Source organism: Procambarus clarkii, chromosome 35 (assembly GCF_040958095.1).
Source record: "Procambarus clarkii isolate CNS0578487 chromosome 35, FALCON_Pclarkii_2.0, whole genome shotgun sequence".
NCBI lineage: Eukaryota > Metazoa > Arthropoda > Malacostraca > Decapoda > Cambaridae > Procambarus > Procambarus clarkii.
In genome coordinates, this window is record NC_091184.1 from 31,502,421 (window position 1) to 31,521,783 (window position 19,363).

Below are 19,363 nucleotides of genomic sequence, written 5' to 3' on the forward strand. Positions count from 1 at the left end.
AGGCATTATGGATAGAGAATATTGCGAAGGACTGATGTCTTGCAATTCTTGAGAGTGATGTTGCCGCCTCTAACACTGTGTTGCTTCTCACTCTAGCCTCTCCCACGCCAGCTCTCCCAGGGTGGCTGCTCTCCCACGCAAACTCTTCCACATTCACTCTCACAAACTTTTCCTCCCGCAAATCACCTGAAAAACTTTTATAATCTTTGAGCGGCCCTTTTGTCGCCTGACTTGTCCCCCTCCCTCCACTCTCTCTCTCTCTCTCTCTCTCTTGCTTTCTCTCTCTTGCTCTTTCTCTCTCTCTTGCTCTTTCTCTCTCCCTTGCTCTCTCATTCATTCCGGATAAGCGTGTTCTTGGAAACACGTTTCCTCTTTATACAAGTAATTTGAAAAGAATTCCAGAAAATCGCTTTCACCGTTCATTGTCGTTGTCACCCTATCGTTCCGTTGTCGTCCTATCGACCCGTTATCACCCTATCGCTCCGTTATCACCCTATCGTTCCATTGTCACCCTATCGATCCGTTGTCACCCTATCGCTCTATTGCTGTATTGAAATCTTATCGCCTAATTCTTTGCCTATCGCTTCGTTGTCATACTATCGCTCTATTCCACTTATATCGCATTTTGATCGCTATCGCTTCTCATCGTCCCTCCTTTTCATCATCTTTTCCTCTGGTAGTTCACATATACAATTTATTTTCCACAATTCCCTCTCCCGTCTATAAATCACTGTCCACCCATAATCCCTGTCTCAAAGTCTCTCCCGGATCTCAATTCCTTCCTTCGCAAACGCAGGTGCTCTATCTTGCACTGTTGATAAATTAATAATAGAGAAAGTTGACCAGACCACACAGTAGAAGGTGAAGGGACGACGACGTTTCGGTCCGTCCTGGACCATTCTCAAGTCGATATAAAGATTTACATTCTATTTACATTCGGTAAATAGAGACACAGAGTAATTGCCGCTGTTAGAGACAAATTAGATTGAGGGGTAATTAGAATTGTCTGACGTTAATTAGAAGTCAATTAATAGTTAGTTGACAGGAAGTAATTAAAATTAATAGTAAAGAACTGGTACAGGCAGCAAGTTATGTCTGATTATAGGCAGTATTTAGTAATGCCTGTCTATAATAATTAGTGCCAGGCGATAATTTGCAGTGTTAAGCTGTAATTAGGGGTGTCAAATTGTATTTAGCGTTGTCACAAAATGAATCATTTCATGAACAAGTAATTGTTATTACCATGAAGTAGACACAAAGCGCTTTGGATAACTCCGGGTAGTTATTGATATTTCCGGGTCACCTGACCCTTACCCGAGCGGTAAATGTATGGGTTTAGTTTGTTCATAATTCATGCCAATATCATATTGAGACCCCACGATAGTATTTTGTTTCAGTGGTGTATTATACCTCATCTGGTATACTGTGGGGGTGAAATATACGTCACGGAGTATACTGTGTTGATTTTACTTAAGCATAGTTGCAACTGTGTGCAATGTTGAACCCAAATGTCGCCACGTAACCTATTAAAAAGGAAGAAATGTATCTGTTTAACACTCAGAATGTTCGATAATATTTTTATTGTTTGTGATATTATATATATATATATATATATATATATATATATATATATATATATATATATATATATATGTGTGTGTGTGTGTGTGTGTGTGTGTGTGTGTGTGTGTGTGTGTGTGTGTGTGTGTGTGTGTGTGTGTGTGTGTGTGTGTGTGCGCGCGTGTATGCCTCAATAAACATTTTTGAATTTGAATTTGAATTAAAACGTGAGCAGGGCGTCCGAGATCCAGGGATTGAACGGATAAATGGTCCAACTGTGAGGTGGTCGTTATCGTTCAGCTTTGCCTAAAACTCGAATCATGTTGGTCGTGGAAGGTTCCGAAAGGTAAGGAACACAACAGAAAATTCCTTCTCTGGGTCCATCTACATCAAATGCATTTTAGTCGGGCCTAAATATTGTGGAGCTTAGAACAGATCTCTTGGGACAGAAATTCAATTAGATTAGCGTGGTAGAATTCAGAAAAAGGATCAACATAATCCACAAACGTACAAAAAAAGTACATTTTATTCAGAGATCTTAATTACTAACGCTTGGGGGAGGGGGGGGGGGGAAGATTGTACTATATGCAGGCGAGGAGTCACAATAACGTGGCTGAAGTATGTTGACCAGACCACACACTAGAAAGTGAATGGACGATGATGTTTCGGTCTGTCCTGGACCATTCTTAAGTCGATTCCGGGACTAATCGACTTGAGAATAGTCCAGGACGGACCGAAACGGCAACGTCGTCGTCCCTTCACTTTCTAGTGTGTGGCATGGTCAACAGATTGTACTGTTCACTCTAGTTATGCGAAGTTCAAATTGCGTAAGACTTTTGTCCCACTGACCAATCATGCGTTCAACGCACAATCCTCGCCTACAATCCTGTCTTAAGACTCGTTAACACCAATCTCAAGACGTAGTTGGACGGTAGAGCGACGGTCTCGCTTCATGCAGGTCAGCGTTCAATCCCCGACCGTCCAAGTGGTTGGGCACCATTCCTTTCCCCCGTCCCATCCCAAATCCTCATCCTGACCCCTTCCCAGTGCTATATAGTCGTAATGGCTTGACGCTTTCTCCTGATAATCTCTTCCCTTCCCTTCTTACGTTAACACAGCTGGTTGCAGGGGAAATAACACAAGTTCCCGCAGGATTTTCGAAAACACTTGACGACATGAACACAATTAAGAGAATAATGACATAATACATATAAGATGACAGGTGTGATGTGTCTGTCAACAGATGTCACAGATGATGGACGAAACATCACTCAAAGTACCACTCGAATATCGTCTATAGTTAACACTCGACACTCCTACCTGTCCCAGGTGCTGAATGTGACCGAGCAGGAATTCAGTGGGTTAAGTACTCAACTTGGTTAAGTACTCAACTTTATATAGAGTACTTACATTAATGGCCGGCCTTCCAAACTCGTTCATACACGCTCAGCTAATGGCGTGTATGTGGTATGAATGTATGAATGTGGAATAACGTATACGGAGACTTGAGGTACCACGTGTTTGGTAACGTTACACGTGGTCGGTCGGTGGAAAATTTTTGGCGATACGTGGTGGCTAAAACAGCAGAACTGCGACTCGAAATTCACGTTGGTGCGGGCTTCACTACTTTGAAGGCGCGTGATTTACCGCACGGGTTCACGGGAGTTCACAGGTGACAGCTCACGTCATGGGCAGAGTCACGGTCCAATTCCTCTGTCTCACGGATGGAATTCAACTTAACACGATTCAATCTTTTCTGTTATCACTGTGCATAAACTGTACTCGAACTGGGTTATCTTAAATGTTCAGCAACTCTAAGGATCACTCTGATAAATCGTGATGAAAAATCTTCCCTCAGTCTGTTGCATCTGGTTACCTTATCGCGATTTATCCCTATCTTCGCCAGTTCACTACGATTGTCTAAATAGCACCGCGGGATTCCTGGCCGCTTCGTAGATTATTTTAATAACTGAGAAAATCCGAAGAAGCAGTGATAAGGATTCGAACCTAAGCACTTGCCGGGAATGTGTCTGGGAACAGCCATCGCACAGGTTCGAATCCTTATAACGGCTCCTTCGGGCTTCCTATCGATGAATCACGTTAGTGTGATATCTCTCTGTGTATTTTAATAACTATTAGAGTTAGACGTTGCCATGGACTTAGACGGTGTTAGTAAAACTATTTACAGGCGATGAGTCACAATAACGTGGCTGAAGTATGTTGACCAGACCACACACTAGAAGTTGAAGGGACGACGACGTTTCGGTCCACAATCGACTTGAGAATGGTCCAGGACTGACCGAAACTTCGTCGTCCCTTCAACTTCTAGTGTGTGGTCTGGTCAATCAATAAAACTATTTAATTGTCCTGATTGTTCCACGCAACACGTCTTATAGTTACGATCAATCAGGCCTAAACTACCACCCACGTACCCCGGTACTTTGTGGCCACCAATCAGGAAACTGTTTAACAGCGTGGATATATTGTAGCCGGTCGGCCGAGCGGACAGCACGCGGGACTTGTGATCCTGTGGTCCTGGGTTCGATCCCAGGCGCCGGCGAGAAACAATGGGCAGAGTTTCTTTCACCCTATGCCCCTGTTACCTAGCAGTAAAATAGTTACCTGGGTGTTAGACAGCTGTCACGGGCTGCTTCCTGGGGGTGGAGGCCTGGTCGAGGACCGGGCCGCGGGGTCACTAAAGCCCCGAAATCATCTCAAGATAACCTCAAGAAGATAGCCTCACAATCGACTTGAAAATGGTCCAGGACGGACCGAAACGTCGTCGTCCCTTCACTTTCTAGTGTGTGGTCTGGTCAACCTATTTCAGCCAGGTTATTGTGACTCATCGTCTGCAAATTGTAGCCTTAGATTGTTTCTTAAGAGATAACGTGACGTGCTGAGACCACAGACACATCATAGCCACGTCATCATCACTATCATCGCTAGTTGCATCAGCTACGAATTACCTGCCCTGAGATAATCCCTTTGGATCACCTGGGGGTAATAAACTGACCTGAGGAAATCCCTTTAGATCGTCTGGCATTATCCCACACTCAACAGGCAGCTTGAACGAGCGAGATGAAACGTTTGTCTGCGCCTGTAAGTGTTAAAGCAGCCAATCTCCTTGATGAAACAACCTATACTGTACCTTGCAGTGTCATCATACTGCTCGAGCCAACAGCTTTCACTGCATGTTAAATATGTTAGGTGTGTCTACAGGTTTACAAAAGGTAGACAATGAACACAACCTGTGCACAATGGGTTGATTCCATGACTCCCATTGCAGCATGCAACACCCCATACAATAGTGCATCGGTGGCAAGCTTGAGAGAATCTCAAATACCACCTGTGAAAGTTGCATTGAAAAAACGATTGAAGCGAAGGCCAAAGTGTTATTTCTTATAGTTCTCGTTTCTTTCACCAAACGTTTTGTTACAAAACGTTTCTTTAGAGTAGCAGTTTCTATTTCCTGGCGATACTGAAAAAAACACATATCTTTGGTTGCCCCCATGGCATTTATTGCAATAAAAGCCAACATTCATCGCTAATCAAATTCTGCATTTACGAAGCGGTCTCACGACCACCTTTTCCGATCTCACGCCTCCCAGAGACTAATATCGTCTCTTTGAACCACTCGGTCATAAAGCTGGGGGATATTTAGACGTGAATCACCAGCTTGGACGATCAGAGTGACTAAACAAGCCATTGATGACTTTGTCCTCACAAGGTGTCTTAGATATTCGTTTCCCAATGAATGAAATCTTTCTAAAGACCACGAGACAATTTCGACACGCAAAAAGATTCGTGTAAGTTTATTTTCTATAGATAAAGATATATACCAACAATTTAGTTTTCGTCTTAATGAACTCTTGAGAGTTATTAAAAGCAGTTCAGAAACTTGCTGACCGACCAGTATCCTATATTCCTCAGTATATTGTCTTGGACAAAAGGAAGCATTAGTATACACGCACTGCGAAGCGAAGTATATCTCTGTGTATTATATATCCCTTTGGTATAGCCATAATTGTTTATCCCTATTAAAAAAGTTAAAATAAATGGGACGAAATGACTTTCTTCGCCAGGAAGAAACCAATTATAGATACACCTTTGCGGAATAAAAAAAAAAGGTTAATTCCATTTAAACCTATATATTTTGTCTCAAAAAATCACCTCTTATCCCAATTTATATTTCAGTTCCCTATTACGCGACTCGGCCCCAATTAAACTGGATTTAGTTGGACAATAACTAATGAGGGATTAGTTCAAAATATTTTATTTTCCAAAAGTTTGATGTTGAGTTGATGGGAGGTTTATTTTGACTACGGTGATGCAGGGGTGGAGGTGGTGGTTGCAGGGGTGGAGGTAGTGGTTGCAGGGGGTGGAGGTGATGGTTGCAGGGGTGGAGGTAGTGGTTGCAGGGGTGGAGGTAGAGGTTGCAGGGGTGGAGGTAGTGGTTGCAGGGGTGGAAGTAGTGGTTGCAGGGGTGGAGGTGGTGGTTGCAGGGGTGGAAGTAGTGGTTGCAGGGGTGGAGGTGGTGGTTGCAGGGGTGGAAGTAGTGGTTGCAGGAGTGGAGGTGGTGGTTGCAGGGGTGGAAGTAGTGGTTGCAGGGGTGGAGGTGGTGGTTGCAGGGGTGGAAGTAGTGGTTGCAGGGGTGGAGGTGGTGGTTGCAGGGGTGGAAGTAGTGGTTGCAGGAGTGGAGGTGGTGGTTGCAGGGGTGGAAGTAGTGGTTGCAGGGGTGGAGGTGGTGGTTGCAGGGGTGGAAGTAATGGTTGCAGGGGTGGAGGTGGTGGTTGCAGGGGTGGAAGTAGTGGTTGCAGGGGTGGAGGTGGTGGTTGTAGGGGGTGGAGGTAGTGGTTGCAGGGGTGGAGGTGGTGGTTGCAGGGGGTGGAGGTGGTGGTTGCAGGGGTGGAGGTGGTGGTTGCAGGGGGTGGAGGTGGTGGTTGCAGGGGTGGAGGTGGTGGTTGCAGGGGGTGGTGGTGGTTGCAGGGCTGGAGGTGGTGGTTGCAGGGCTGGAGGTGGTGGTTGCAGGGGTGGAGGTGGTGGTTGCAGGGGTGGAGGTGGTGGTTGCAGGGGTGGAGATGGTGGTTGCAGGGGTGGAGGTGGTGGTTGCAGGGGTGGAGGTGGTGGTTGCAGGGGGTGGAGGTGGTGGTTGCAGGGGGTGGAGGTGGTGGTTGCAGGGGTGGAGGTAGTGGTTGCAGGGGGTGGAGGTAGTGGTTGCAGGGGTGGAGGTGGTGGTTGCAGGGGGTGGAGGTAGTGGTTGCAGGGGGTGGAGATAGTGGTTGCAGGGAGTGGAGATAGTGGTTGCAGGGGGTGGAGGTAGTGGTTGCAGGGGGTGGAGATAGTGGTTGCAGGGGGTGGAGATAGTGGTTGCAGGGGGTGGAGATAGTGGTTGCAGGGGGTGGAGATAGTGGTTGCAGGGGGTGGAGATAGTGGTTGCAGGGGGTGGAGATAGTGGTTGCAGGGGGTGGAGATAGTGGTTGCAGGGGGTGGAGATAGTGGTTGCAGGGGGTGGAGATAGTGGTTGCAGGGGGTGGAGATAGTGGTTGCAGGGGGTGGAGATAGTGGTTGCAGGGGGTGGAGATAGTGGTTGCAGGGGGTGGAGATAGTGGTTGCAGGGGGTGGAGATAGTGGTTGCAGGGGGTGGAGATAGTGGTTGCAGGGGGTGGAGATAGTGGTTGCAGGGGGTGGAGATAGTGGTTGCAGGGGGTGGAGGTGGTGGTTGCAGGGGGTGGAGATAGTGGTTGCAGGGGGTGGAGATAGTGGTTGCAGGGGGTGGAGATAGTGGTTGCAGGGGGTGGAGATAGTGGTTGCAGGGGGTGGAGATAGTGGTTGCAGGGGGTGGAGATAGTGGTTGCAAGAGTGAAACTAGTTACCACAACTCTTCTCGCTAACACTTACCGGCATCTTACCAATCCCCCAATCACCTATACACTAATTACCCACCTGACGTCCCGGCCTCACATATCAACACCTGGCCATTAACTACCCCTAAACAATTCCCACCTCTCCCCCCCCCCCCCGGACACTTCTACACACCACTACAACCGTCACGCCACTTCTCTGTCCGTCACTCTTCCTCGTTACATCCCTGTCACCAACCCTCAAACTACTCCCTCTCTGTTAATCATCTCTACCCTCTTCGCCAGAATTCCAATGCTAATTCGTCATAGTACTTCCCCTCTCTACTTTCCCCGCCTCAACTGTTAATCACTTCCTTTCGCAGGACGCCGCAAGGACTGGAGGATGTGAGTAAGTACCCGTGGCTGCTGGCGGAGCTCCTGAGGGATTCGAACTGGACCGTGTCTGACATCAGGAAGCTCATAGGAGAGAATATCATCAGAGTCTTCTCAGAGGTGGAGAGGGTGAGTGTTTCCCTGTGAGAGAGAGAGAGAGAGAGAGAGAGAGAGAGAGAGAGAGAGAGAGAGAGAGAGAGAGAGAGAGAGAGAGAGAGAGAGAGAGAGAGAGAGAGAAGGAGAGAGAGAGAGAGAGAGAGAAGGAGAGAGAGAAAGAGGGAGAGAGAGAGAGAGAGAGAGAGAGAGAGAGAGAGAGAGAGAGAGAGAGAGAGAGAGAGAGAGAGAGAGAGAGAGAGAGAGAGAGAGAGAGAGAGAGAGAGAGAGAGAGAGAAGGAGAGAGAGAGAGAGAGAGAGAAGGAGAGAGAGAAAGAGGGAGAGAGAGAGAGAGAGAGAGAGAGACTGACAGGCACGGCGGAGCTATAAGACAGGCAGAGAGAGAGAGTTGCTGACCTATTTGTTATCTAGATAATATAATTGAATCATGTAGCATTCCCGTCGTCTTGGGAATATCATATAAACATATATAAACTTTAAAGGTTTCCGAAGGTTCTCGCTATCTCTCACTGAGGGAGAGACACCATCTCTCACTGAGAGAGGAGAGTGAGAGAAGATGTCCACCTCTGTCACAGCCTTCCATAACTCTCCAAGAAATATTCTGCACTTCTTATACCCGTCTTCAAGTTTCTGTCACTTACTGAACCACAAACTCGAGTAGTTGTACTTGATGCTGCAGTAATACGGTTTCTCTGACCTTACTCGTAAGATCCTTATATGCTTTGGAAAAGTAGTTATTTTATTATCATTTTTCTTCTTATTTCCTCCTTTATTTAAATTTTTTTACGATCATTTTCTGTTGTTAGTCTTGCTTCCCCCTTATTCTCTTTCCTTGTTTGCCCTGTTTATCCATCTTTTTTTTATGTTTACCCGTTTCTTATAGTCTCCAATTGTTTGTTTAATCCTTGTCTGTCTAATTTATTGTTGAATGTCACTCCCACTGCTGCATTATTCCACATTTGGTCTGATAAAAGGTCACGATATGTTTTAGATATTTAGCTACGATTGCCTATCTGTTTCTACCTGACACCTGATATCTTTTCACTGTTGGTGGTAATTCAAAAATCAATTCTCCAAAATTCATTTTTATTTCTAGTCTGACCAAATCTGTTTCGTATCTCCTGCAGGTGCGGGATGACCTGCTGGCCAAGGGAGTGGAGCCACAGGAGGAGGAGATCCACCCGGAGTACTTGAAAGGGAAGACTAACTGTACCTACATCTTCGACTGATTCGAAGATCAACTGAGATCTCACAACATCCCTGGTGACTTCCGCATCCTCCAATGTTGTTATTAGCCGGCATTAAGTGACATCCACGTCATTAGATACGTCTGACGGCAGGCGGCATCTCTCATACCAGCATCCAAACGGCATTCATCTCTGTCGCCAGCATCCGGCGACATCTAGAAATAAAGCCTCACTTCATCATCCCAGCAACTTGCCACAGAATGACACTCTTGTTGACGAGTTAATTCAGGGGAAATCATCGTGATTTATCGCTGGAAACTGCGCATCAATTTTCGACGAATGGAAAGTTGAATCCGATTTATGACAGGAATCCGTTTTATTCTCATGAATAGCAGATGATTGGACTTGTGTGATCTTGATTGACAAATGATTGTGATCTAGTAGCGAAAAATAACTGGTCTCTTAATGCTAAAAAAAAATATATATGCTGTAAAGTAAATGTAAGTGATCTTGAAGGACAACAAATATTTAAGTGGTATATTTGACATTCGGAAAATACGAGAGACCAGTGATCGTTTCTTTTGATTTAAATTTATATTTTTTATTTAACTCAGAGCAAAGTACTGTCAAAAAAAAAAAAAATTTTGGTTTCCATAAAAGAGTGCTGTACATTCCTCTTTGAGAAGAATGTTATGAGAATATCGATAACATTGCAAAAAAAACACCTAAAAACCAATTTGAAAGCATTTGTGCCAAATACCTATAACCACTACCATTCCAACCTTGAAAAACAATCACACGTGTTTTTTTCCCCGGTGAGTTTAATGACCTTCGAGATGATCACAATCGCTCTTTGACCTTTCTCCAACGTAACAGCACAACGACCTTTGTTAACTAACATACGAGGTGATTTCCGGAAGCGAAAATGTTTTCAAAAGCGTTTTCCAATGAGTTAAATGATCACTAGGGGGGGGGGGGTTGACCACTAGCGATCTCTGACCTTTGGCAACGTAGTAGCGTTGACCTTCGTTGATTGAATGAGACACCAGAGTAACGGGTGGTGTTTGGACGCGAAAATATTTCGACAATGTGCTAGAGTCTTCCGTTACCAATTTTGCTTCCATTGCTCATATGGATTAGACAACCCAAACGAGCCAAGGAGACCAGACACAAAGTGGGTGAAGGGGTGATTGGCTAAAATCGATTTTCAACTAATTTTATTATCCCCCTCCCCCTAAAAAAAATTGGGATACATTTATGAAAAGAAATGTGCCATTGGAAAATTCTGTTGTCCCATCGTAGAAAAAGCTGACAATATGCACACTACTGCCCATTCATGTTGTCTCCAATGTTATATGTGAACAAAACAATTGTGGATAATTGTTGTTATATATCGACTTTGTGGTTTTAAGCGAACACTGATCGCTGAGACCGTCGTTTGATGGTTTCCGTAGAAAGAAACCGTAGAAAGTGAGCAAAATCTAAATATTGTAGGGGTATTATGTATGCTTAAGGTGGACGGGGTGTAGGAGAAGAGGTGCTCAGTGTATAGTGCTCAAGAGGAAGTTGAAAGGAAACAGATTAGGTGCGGGTGAGGAGAAGGTGAAAGGGGTGAGAGTATAGATAAAACCCTAGAATGGACTACAGGTAGAGGACAGAAGAGGGTCATTGAAAGCGTAGATAGAGGAAAAACCCGTTGGCTGACGTTAATCTTAAGTTAAGCCTGACCTTGGGCCAGGCTTTGGAACTGGAAGAACTCTCAAAACCCCAGCCAGGTACAATCCAGGAAAATCATTACATGCTGGTTAGCATTGTAAATGTGTGGCCACGTCTGTGGTATAAAATAATAATGCCCCCAAAAATATATGAGAAACATCATATTAGACGTAAAAATCATTAAAATGCGAACAAAAACGTACCGGAACAGAAAAATAGCTTTATCATTATACCCGAGAATTGCATAATTTAATTACATATATTTTATAGTAAAAAAAGGGCTTTACCGCAGTGAGAAGCAAAGGTCGCTTTACCCATCGTCTGTGTCGCAAACGTGACCGTAGCGCAGAAGGCATAGTGCCCTTCAGTACACAATGACAAAGATCCACACACGTAGAGAATTATATAGGCCACAGTTCCCGACAAGAGAGAGAGATACCATATGGGAAACATGCCGTAATATACCTGGAGAATGTTTGGAGATTTGCGGTTTTAGAACGATGGTAAATAGTAGCAGTAATTAGTGTGACGAGAGGAGGAAGGTGGTGACATTTGAGGCGTTCCTTGCTGGTCGAGGTGCGTCCGGAAGAGCAATATAGGCAAGAAAGTTAAGGAAAAGTATCAGAAAGTGGTGAAAAAGTAAGGGCACATAGCCCTTATGAGTGATATAAGGCGAGGACATATAGCAGGGATACGTGGACAAGGGACTTAATTATGAAGACGTACTCAATTAACTTGGCACAATCACGTTGACTATCGGGGATCGAACGCTGATCCAACAAGAAGCAAGGCCGTTCAGTAACATAAGGGAAACCTAAAGTTAAATATTTCATACAAGGTCTTTGATGCTCCATTTAACACCTGGCTGTTCCATTCACTATATCTGTTTTTCTATCCACTTCCCACTATCGTTATGCCTCTTCACGCGTCTCCTATGTCCTGTTTATCACTTACCCTAGTTCCATACATCTTGTTAACGACCCAAATGTTCCATTATGGCGTTCGGTTTTTTTGGATGTTCCCAGTCCACTACGGGCTCACCATAGACCGTGCTACTTGGAACTTTTGTTCCGAGTAGCTGAATCTAAAACAATAACAACATTGGGCGTTCCTTCACCGATCATACCTGTACCACCCTGACTGTGTCTAGCGAATCCTACTAAAACTGTGGACGATTGCAGCTGCGCTCAGCAGTGGTACACAAGTCGATACATTCCGTGCTGGAACAGCAGACAATCTGGTTGTTATTGTAAATAAGTTGGGTGCGTCCACTCACACTCCTCCTAGTGTGGGTGCGTCCACCCACACTCCTCCTAGTGTGGGTGCGTCCACCCACACTCCTCCTAGTGTGGGTGCGTCCACTCACACTCCTAGTGTGGGTGCGTCCACTCACTCCTCCTAGTGTCACCCTCCGAGTTATTGACAGGGGCCGAACGTGCTGTTTCCGGTAACCAATTCGTTATTTCCATCACAGAGCAAGTCTCTACCATCAAAGTACCAGCCTTTTGAGTATGGTCCCGAAAGTACTCAAAAGTACCAATGTGTATTCGTGAGATCAATGGTCTTATTGACCACCTGACAGACGGCCTGACTTCGCCACCAGTGTCATGCCCACTTCAGACCTCGTAGAAAGCTTTGACATATAACATCAAATTAAGGGTTATATCTCGGAGCGTTAGTGTAGCAGAAGAGCTGTTAACAGTGGACGGGTAAAAGGCCACCTGGCCAATCAGACCTCCTCGCCCCGCTTCCTCGTTTGCGTTGCTTCCCACCCGGTTGTTACGTTCTAGTTAGGCTGTAAGTTACGTCTGGCGCCTATAAACCTCAGGTAGCTACTGTGGGTCTCACAGGGGGAAGAGGCCCATTGCAGCTCCACGCCTTTATGCTACCTAAAGTTAGCGTTCATTATTCCTTGCGCTTGCGGCGTTTTTCTTGTTAAGACAACGGTAGGACAAATTAGCCTCCTGTTGACTGGTTTGTCCTACCAACACGTCGGTCAAGTTTGATACTGTTGCCTGATGTTGCTGTGGCTTGTGTGAGGAGGTCTTAAGGAACCACCGACACCCGGAGCGTGTTCCATGGTGGGAGGAAGTTGCGTGTCTCAGTGTAAACAACTTGAGACGCGTGGGGCAATGTAAACAATGACACATGTACGGACGTTTGTTTGTAAACAATGACACGTGTAAGGACGTTTGTTTGTAAACAACACCACGTGGAGATTTCTGAATGGGGGAGAACGAGCATTAGAGTTACAAGAGTGACTCCACAACCATACTCCGTGTACAGTGTACAGAATCACCGTCTCTAGAGAGAACTTAATGTTAATTTGTGGTACAGAACGAAAAAGTTTTACTTTTGCTACAAAGATCGGGAACAAATAATAATAATAAAAAAAAAATACTCGAACTCTATAAGTGATTACTAACTTTTGAGACCTCTTGAAATAAATGAATGATTTTTTAATTATTTATATCAGTGAATGGCGCGGATAGCGAAACTTTGCGACAATCAGAGGAGTAAATTAGGAGTGTTGGGGGCATGCTTGGCCAAGTTCGAGACTGCAGCGCCCAATGCCAGACTGCATAGTAGACATTCCTCCTAGTTTCTTTTTAAGTTTAATTGCTGCCTTAACATTAGAATATAGGTGTGTGTGTGTGTGTGTATGTGTGTGTATACTGGGTGGATACCTGGGGGATACTTGTCGTGTACTACACCACTACCACCACCACTACCACCACTACCAAAGCTTTATTCTCTGTTTAATCGCTGCAGTCTCGTTCTAGCTGACCTAAAAATATGACTCCAAATTATTTATTTTTTTCCATGTGTAGATAAGGCCTAGCCTGCATATCGTAAAGCCTGTAACATACATAGTTTAGTGTTTCATAGCGCTACAGTATAACAGATGAATACACAAATTATACAGAAACTGTTGCATATACTATGTATAGAGTATATTTATCCGTGCTGCTCACACGAAAGAACTGGATTTTTTAGACTGTGATTAAGGAGGCGAGGACAGACAAAAAGTACCCATTGTTAGGCTTGTAGATTCACACGTGTATTATGTGTAGCCTATGTATATTTTGACAAGACTTTCATGTGCAGAAATGTCATATATATATATATATATATATATATATATATATATATATATATATATATATATATATATATATATATATATATATATATATATATAACAAGGTGATCATTTGATGTACATTTTTTTCCCTTGTAAAACTCATCCAGCATTAGTGTGAATGTTTGGGGGTTTGTGTGATGTGTAAGCCGTGCTCTGCCCCGAGGCTTCCACGAGGCTACCGTGAGGCTTCTACGCAACACACACGGAAGCCCCTGAGAGCCTGGTGGAAGCCTCCATTGTCCTGTAAGGTGGCGAACGGCTCAAAGTCCCACAACTGGTCACACCCGCTGTATTCGGACTGCTGTGTAGCGTTACCATTATACAATGCAAAGTGCCTTAGCACACAGTTCTGTTGTACAGAGGGTGAGACTTTTCTCGTGTTACTGTTTCTAATAGTACTGCTGTTGCTGCTGCTGCTACTGCTGCTGCTGCTGCTTCTTCCGCTGTTGCGTGAGCGTGTCTGTTTTTTTTTTTTTTTGAGTGTTCAGGTACGTTTGTGTGTGTGTGTGTGTGTGTGCGTGTGTGTGTCTTCAAGTACACGGGGGAACATGTACTGAATCATCGGCATAAACATTATAATATTGTTGCTGGTTCTCTTGTATCATTTCATGCACCATCTTTATTGTCGACTATTTTATTTTGTGTCTATGCTTCTCTCTGCCATAAGCTTACGGCTAAGTCTCGTCCGTAGTTGAAAGTATATCTTATGTTCCGTAGTCCAAATAGTCATATATATATTTCCCTACTGGCTCTGGCTGATAGCCAAAAAAAATCACCATGAATTGTTTCGATTGCATATATCAAAGTTTGAGAAGCATTGTGCTTCAGAGCATTATATTGACTGCTGCAAACGCTGCTCTTTCTCTCTATCTCTCGCCGCGTACCAGGCGAACGATTTCGTACCTTTCGTGCAGTAAAAGGCGTACTACCATGAAGTTCGGAACGGTACGATTCTTAAAAATGAAACAAATAAAGGAAATCCTATTCATTATTCATAGTTGGGAGGAATAACTCCATTTAATTACTTTAGATTCTTGGCAAGAATATGTCTATACCATCTAGTGCCAGCATTGACCCACGATTAAGTGCTAGCATCAATCTACGATCAAACTCCATTCTAGATGTGAATAGTGCCTGGCCCCCTCAAGCAATGTCGGGCTATCAGGCTGGATTAAAATAGTCCACAGCGCTATACGGAGTGCAACTTTCACTCTTCAGAGTTGCCAAGAGTTATGTTACTCTCAGTTATCACTGGCAGCAGTAAGGGAGGCTGGCTAGTGTGTGAGGGGTGAGGGAATCTCTATACAACTGAACAGGTAATATCCCAAACGCAGTAGAAAAGCTCCTTGGGCTTCGCGCGACTCTGATAGACTATAAGTGACTAGATGCCTTCAAGTCATCGTTCAGTCTACTAGTGACTAGTTGGCTTGTGGCCGTCGCTCTGACTGACTCACTAATGGTCTGAGCTATAAATGCCACAGTGACCCGATAGATATAACATGAAACTCATACTGCGGCACTTAAATATTAGCACTGCAAGCTGTCACTCAAAGACTGGCCCTCAACCATCAGACTGTCACTCAAAGACTGGCCCTCAACCATCAGACTGTCACTCCACGCCTGCTCTATCACACCACCAACAGCTGCTGCTGCACTGACAGTCACTACGTCCTAATAGACTGTTTTAGACTGTCATAAACTCAAGCCATGTATCCAAGACCGTTGCTCCCCTGTTTCCTATCAACAGGACTGAGTAAACGGGAAGATAAATAGCATTTGCCAAACGAACATAAAGCTGCTTAGCCAATCAGGCCAACCCCTTAACAGATAAGCTAGCCAACGCCATTATATATACACCCAAGAAAACAATTATATAATTCCTCAGATAATTAGAAATGTAAAGCAATTGGGTGACGATCACGTTTATAGTAACGGGGGTATTAGATAACGTCAGACGAGAGGAAGTGATGGTAGATAACGAATGTAAAATAATGCAAAGTGATAACAGGTAATGGGAGGCAATGGTAGATCCTGGGAGGAAACTATAGACGATAACCAGTGATGGTTAATGGTCTCATGGTTACCTCTGCCTATTACTCCTCAATTGGTCTCCTGTTTTGAGACACTCAGCAGCCAAGTATACTATTTTCCGCGACTTTATTCAACGCTATCTTTCTGTCAATACTGTCAACACTGTCAAAAAATACCTAGTTTCAGTATTTCATGCATTTTATACAAGTATACAAACACTCTCAGCAATTCATCACACGTATCTACGCTATACAACATATATATATATATATATATATATATATATATATATATATATATATATATATATATATATATATATATATATATATATATATGTATCCACGTGACGCAGCATATGTATCTACGTGATAGAACATATGTATCCACGTGATGCAATAGTGATAGCAACTAAATCTTTAACATAACCCTGTAATTTAGATCAAGCAACCTGTTAGTTTAGCATAAGCATATGCCTTCAGAGGATCATCATACTGTGGTAGTTTACAAGGAGTTTAATAATAGATTTTGTTGATCGTCTTTGCCGACTCAAAAATGCTGAAAAAAAAGATTATGTATAGTGACCAAGGGAACAGAGGAATGAATTATAGAAGCATAGAAAACGAGTAATAAACCTATGTGCATAGCAATATCGGTAGGCAATCTCCCACTTTATTTTTTATAGGCATACCTGATGGAGAGAGGAGGAATATAGGCCTACAGTGTACAGGTAATTTTAGTGCTTAGTGAAATGCATATTTTATCGAAGCTGTAATGCCATTACTAATTACATAGTTAAGGATGGGGTAGTTGAGATTGCGTGGAAACCATGGCATACCATGGCCCTGAATATAACGATATGTATGTTATAAGGTTAGGTAATCATTTAGATTCCATGGTACCATGCATGCCCAAACTATTGGGCTTAAGAGAAACAATACCAGTCAAATTACCAAAGCATGGCACCAAGAAACACATACATTCATACAGCTGCGAAAGACCATACAGTCTGATGATGCTTAGCGGGCATGATAGCGGACAGCCACCATAGGTACCATGATAACATAACTGAGAAGGGTAGTAGACAAGTGTAATATATACCCAACATAGTGGCCATATTACTCTTCAGCCTCCAGGTGCGTGCCTGGTAGCTAAGACCAGCTTCCAGGTGCGTGCCTGGTAGCTAAGACCAGCCTCCAGGTGCGTGGCTGGTAGCTAAGACCAGCCTCCAGGTGCGTGGCTGGTAGCTAAGACCAGCCTCCAGGTGCGTGGCTGGTAGCTAAGACCAGCTTCCAGGTGCGTGGCTGGTAGCTAAGACCAGCTTCCAGGTGCGTGCCTGGTAGCTAAGACCAGCCTCCAGGTGCGTGCCTGGTAGCTAAGACCAGCCTCCAGGTGCGTGGCTGGTAGCTAAGACCAGCTTCCAGGTGCGTGGCTGGTAGCTAAGACCAGCTTCCAGGTGCGTGCCTGGTAGCTAAGACCAGCTTCCAGGTGCGTGCCTGGTAGCTAAGACCAGCTTCCAGGTGCGTGGCTGGTAGCTAAGACCAGCCTCCAGGTGCGTAGCTGGTAGCTAAGACCAGCTTCCAGGTGCGTGGCTGGTAGCTAAGACCAGCTTCCAGGAGCGTGCCTGGTAGCTAAGACCAGCCTCCAGGTGCGTGCCTGGTAGCTACCCACACTATGTGTTCTTGTGAACGAGACCTTCCTGACCTCTAGTTGAGAATTCTCTTAACTGGTCTGTTTAACTAGCTTGTCCTCGTTAAGACGCGAGGCTAGCGAGAACGAGTGAAATAGAGGGGCTCCTGGGGGTGTCTATCTCAAGTGATTCTACTTAGGAAGCCTCCTTCAGGCAGTGTATGATAGATTACCTTCGTCTGGCTATTCATATCTCATCCAGTGGTTCGGCTTGGAATGCCTTATTCATGGGATTCGTGGAGGATTGCCTTCGCTAGGACGGTTCACGAATGTGATCCACCTACACGATGCTAAGAGAGTCCCAGTAACGGGATATAAACGCACAAACCTTACTTCCTATTTTTGCACACCTTTTTGATCTACGTTGATAGATAATGAGCGCTGGTTGTGCTGTTAGTAGTAATTTCTATATCTGTTTTGCAACTAGTTCCTTTGTTTGTAAAAAAAAAAATAAGAGAGTATTCTTTAAATTTGTAAATATTTATACCCAGAATAAATGTATATTGTTGCTGTTACACAGACGTTTGTATCTATGCCTCTATGAATATAGGCCGAAGGTCTGGGGGGTTAAGAACACGTTTTTGTCATGTTTTTTTTCAGAAACAGAAACGTTGCATGGAGGTCATTGGGCAGGAGCGTGTGCTTGGGTCATCATGGATGGATTATATGTGTGTCTGTAGGGAATTGTTTTTTTTTAAGTTTAAAGAGATAATGGATAAACAATTAAAGAATATAGTAAAGGAGATGTGAAAATAATGTATATATAGTGGACGGGCACATGGGTAAATATGACCACTTCCATCACCCACACACACACTCGTACTAACACACACACACACTCACACACACTCGTACTAACACACACACACACTCACACACACTCGTACTAACACACACACACACACACACACACACACACACACACACACACACACACTCGTACTAACACACACACACACACACACACACACACACACCCACACACACACTCACACACACTCGTACTAACACACACACACACACACACACACACACTCACACACACTCGTACTAACACACACACACACACACACACACCCACACACACACTCACACACACTCGTACTAACACACACACACACACACACACACACACTCACACACACTCGTACTAACACACACACACACACACACACACACACACTCACACACACACACACACACACACACACACACACACACACACACACACTCACACACACTCGTACTAACACACACACACACACACACACACACACACACACACACACACACACACACACACACACACACACACACACACACACACACACACACTCGTACTAACACACACACACACACACACACAGTATAAATCACAGAATCTCACATATACACACTGCACACATATATGCAAAGACAATCACACACACACACACACACACACACACACACACACACACACACACACACACACACACACACACACACACACACACACACAGTATAAATCACACAGAATCTCACATATACACACTGCACACATATGCAAAGACACTCATACACAATCACACACACATGTAAAACACCCATACTGCAATAACATAAATGAAACATCTGCACTTCATACCACACTACAAATCTGTCACCAGAACCTGTAACAAAAGACGGGCGAAGTAATTACAAACATC

General features: G+C 44.3%; 1 protein-coding gene across 1 annotated transcript in view; it reads left to right on the forward strand.

Moving 5' to 3' along the window:
* The window catches only part of LOC123768371 (uncharacterized), a 291,394-nt gene extending 273,204 nt beyond the window's left edge, over positions 1-18,190 (forward strand). The window contains exons 11-12 of the mRNA XM_069336262.1: positions 7,784-7,922; positions 9,035-18,190. Coding sequence (XP_069192363.1) covers positions 7,784-7,922; positions 9,035-9,136 — 241 coding nt within the window. The 3' untranslated portion in view covers positions 9,137-18,190. The remainder of the gene's footprint in view (positions 1-7,783; positions 7,923-9,034) is intronic.
* The last annotated feature ends 1,173 nt before the right edge of the window (positions 18,191-19,363 follow it).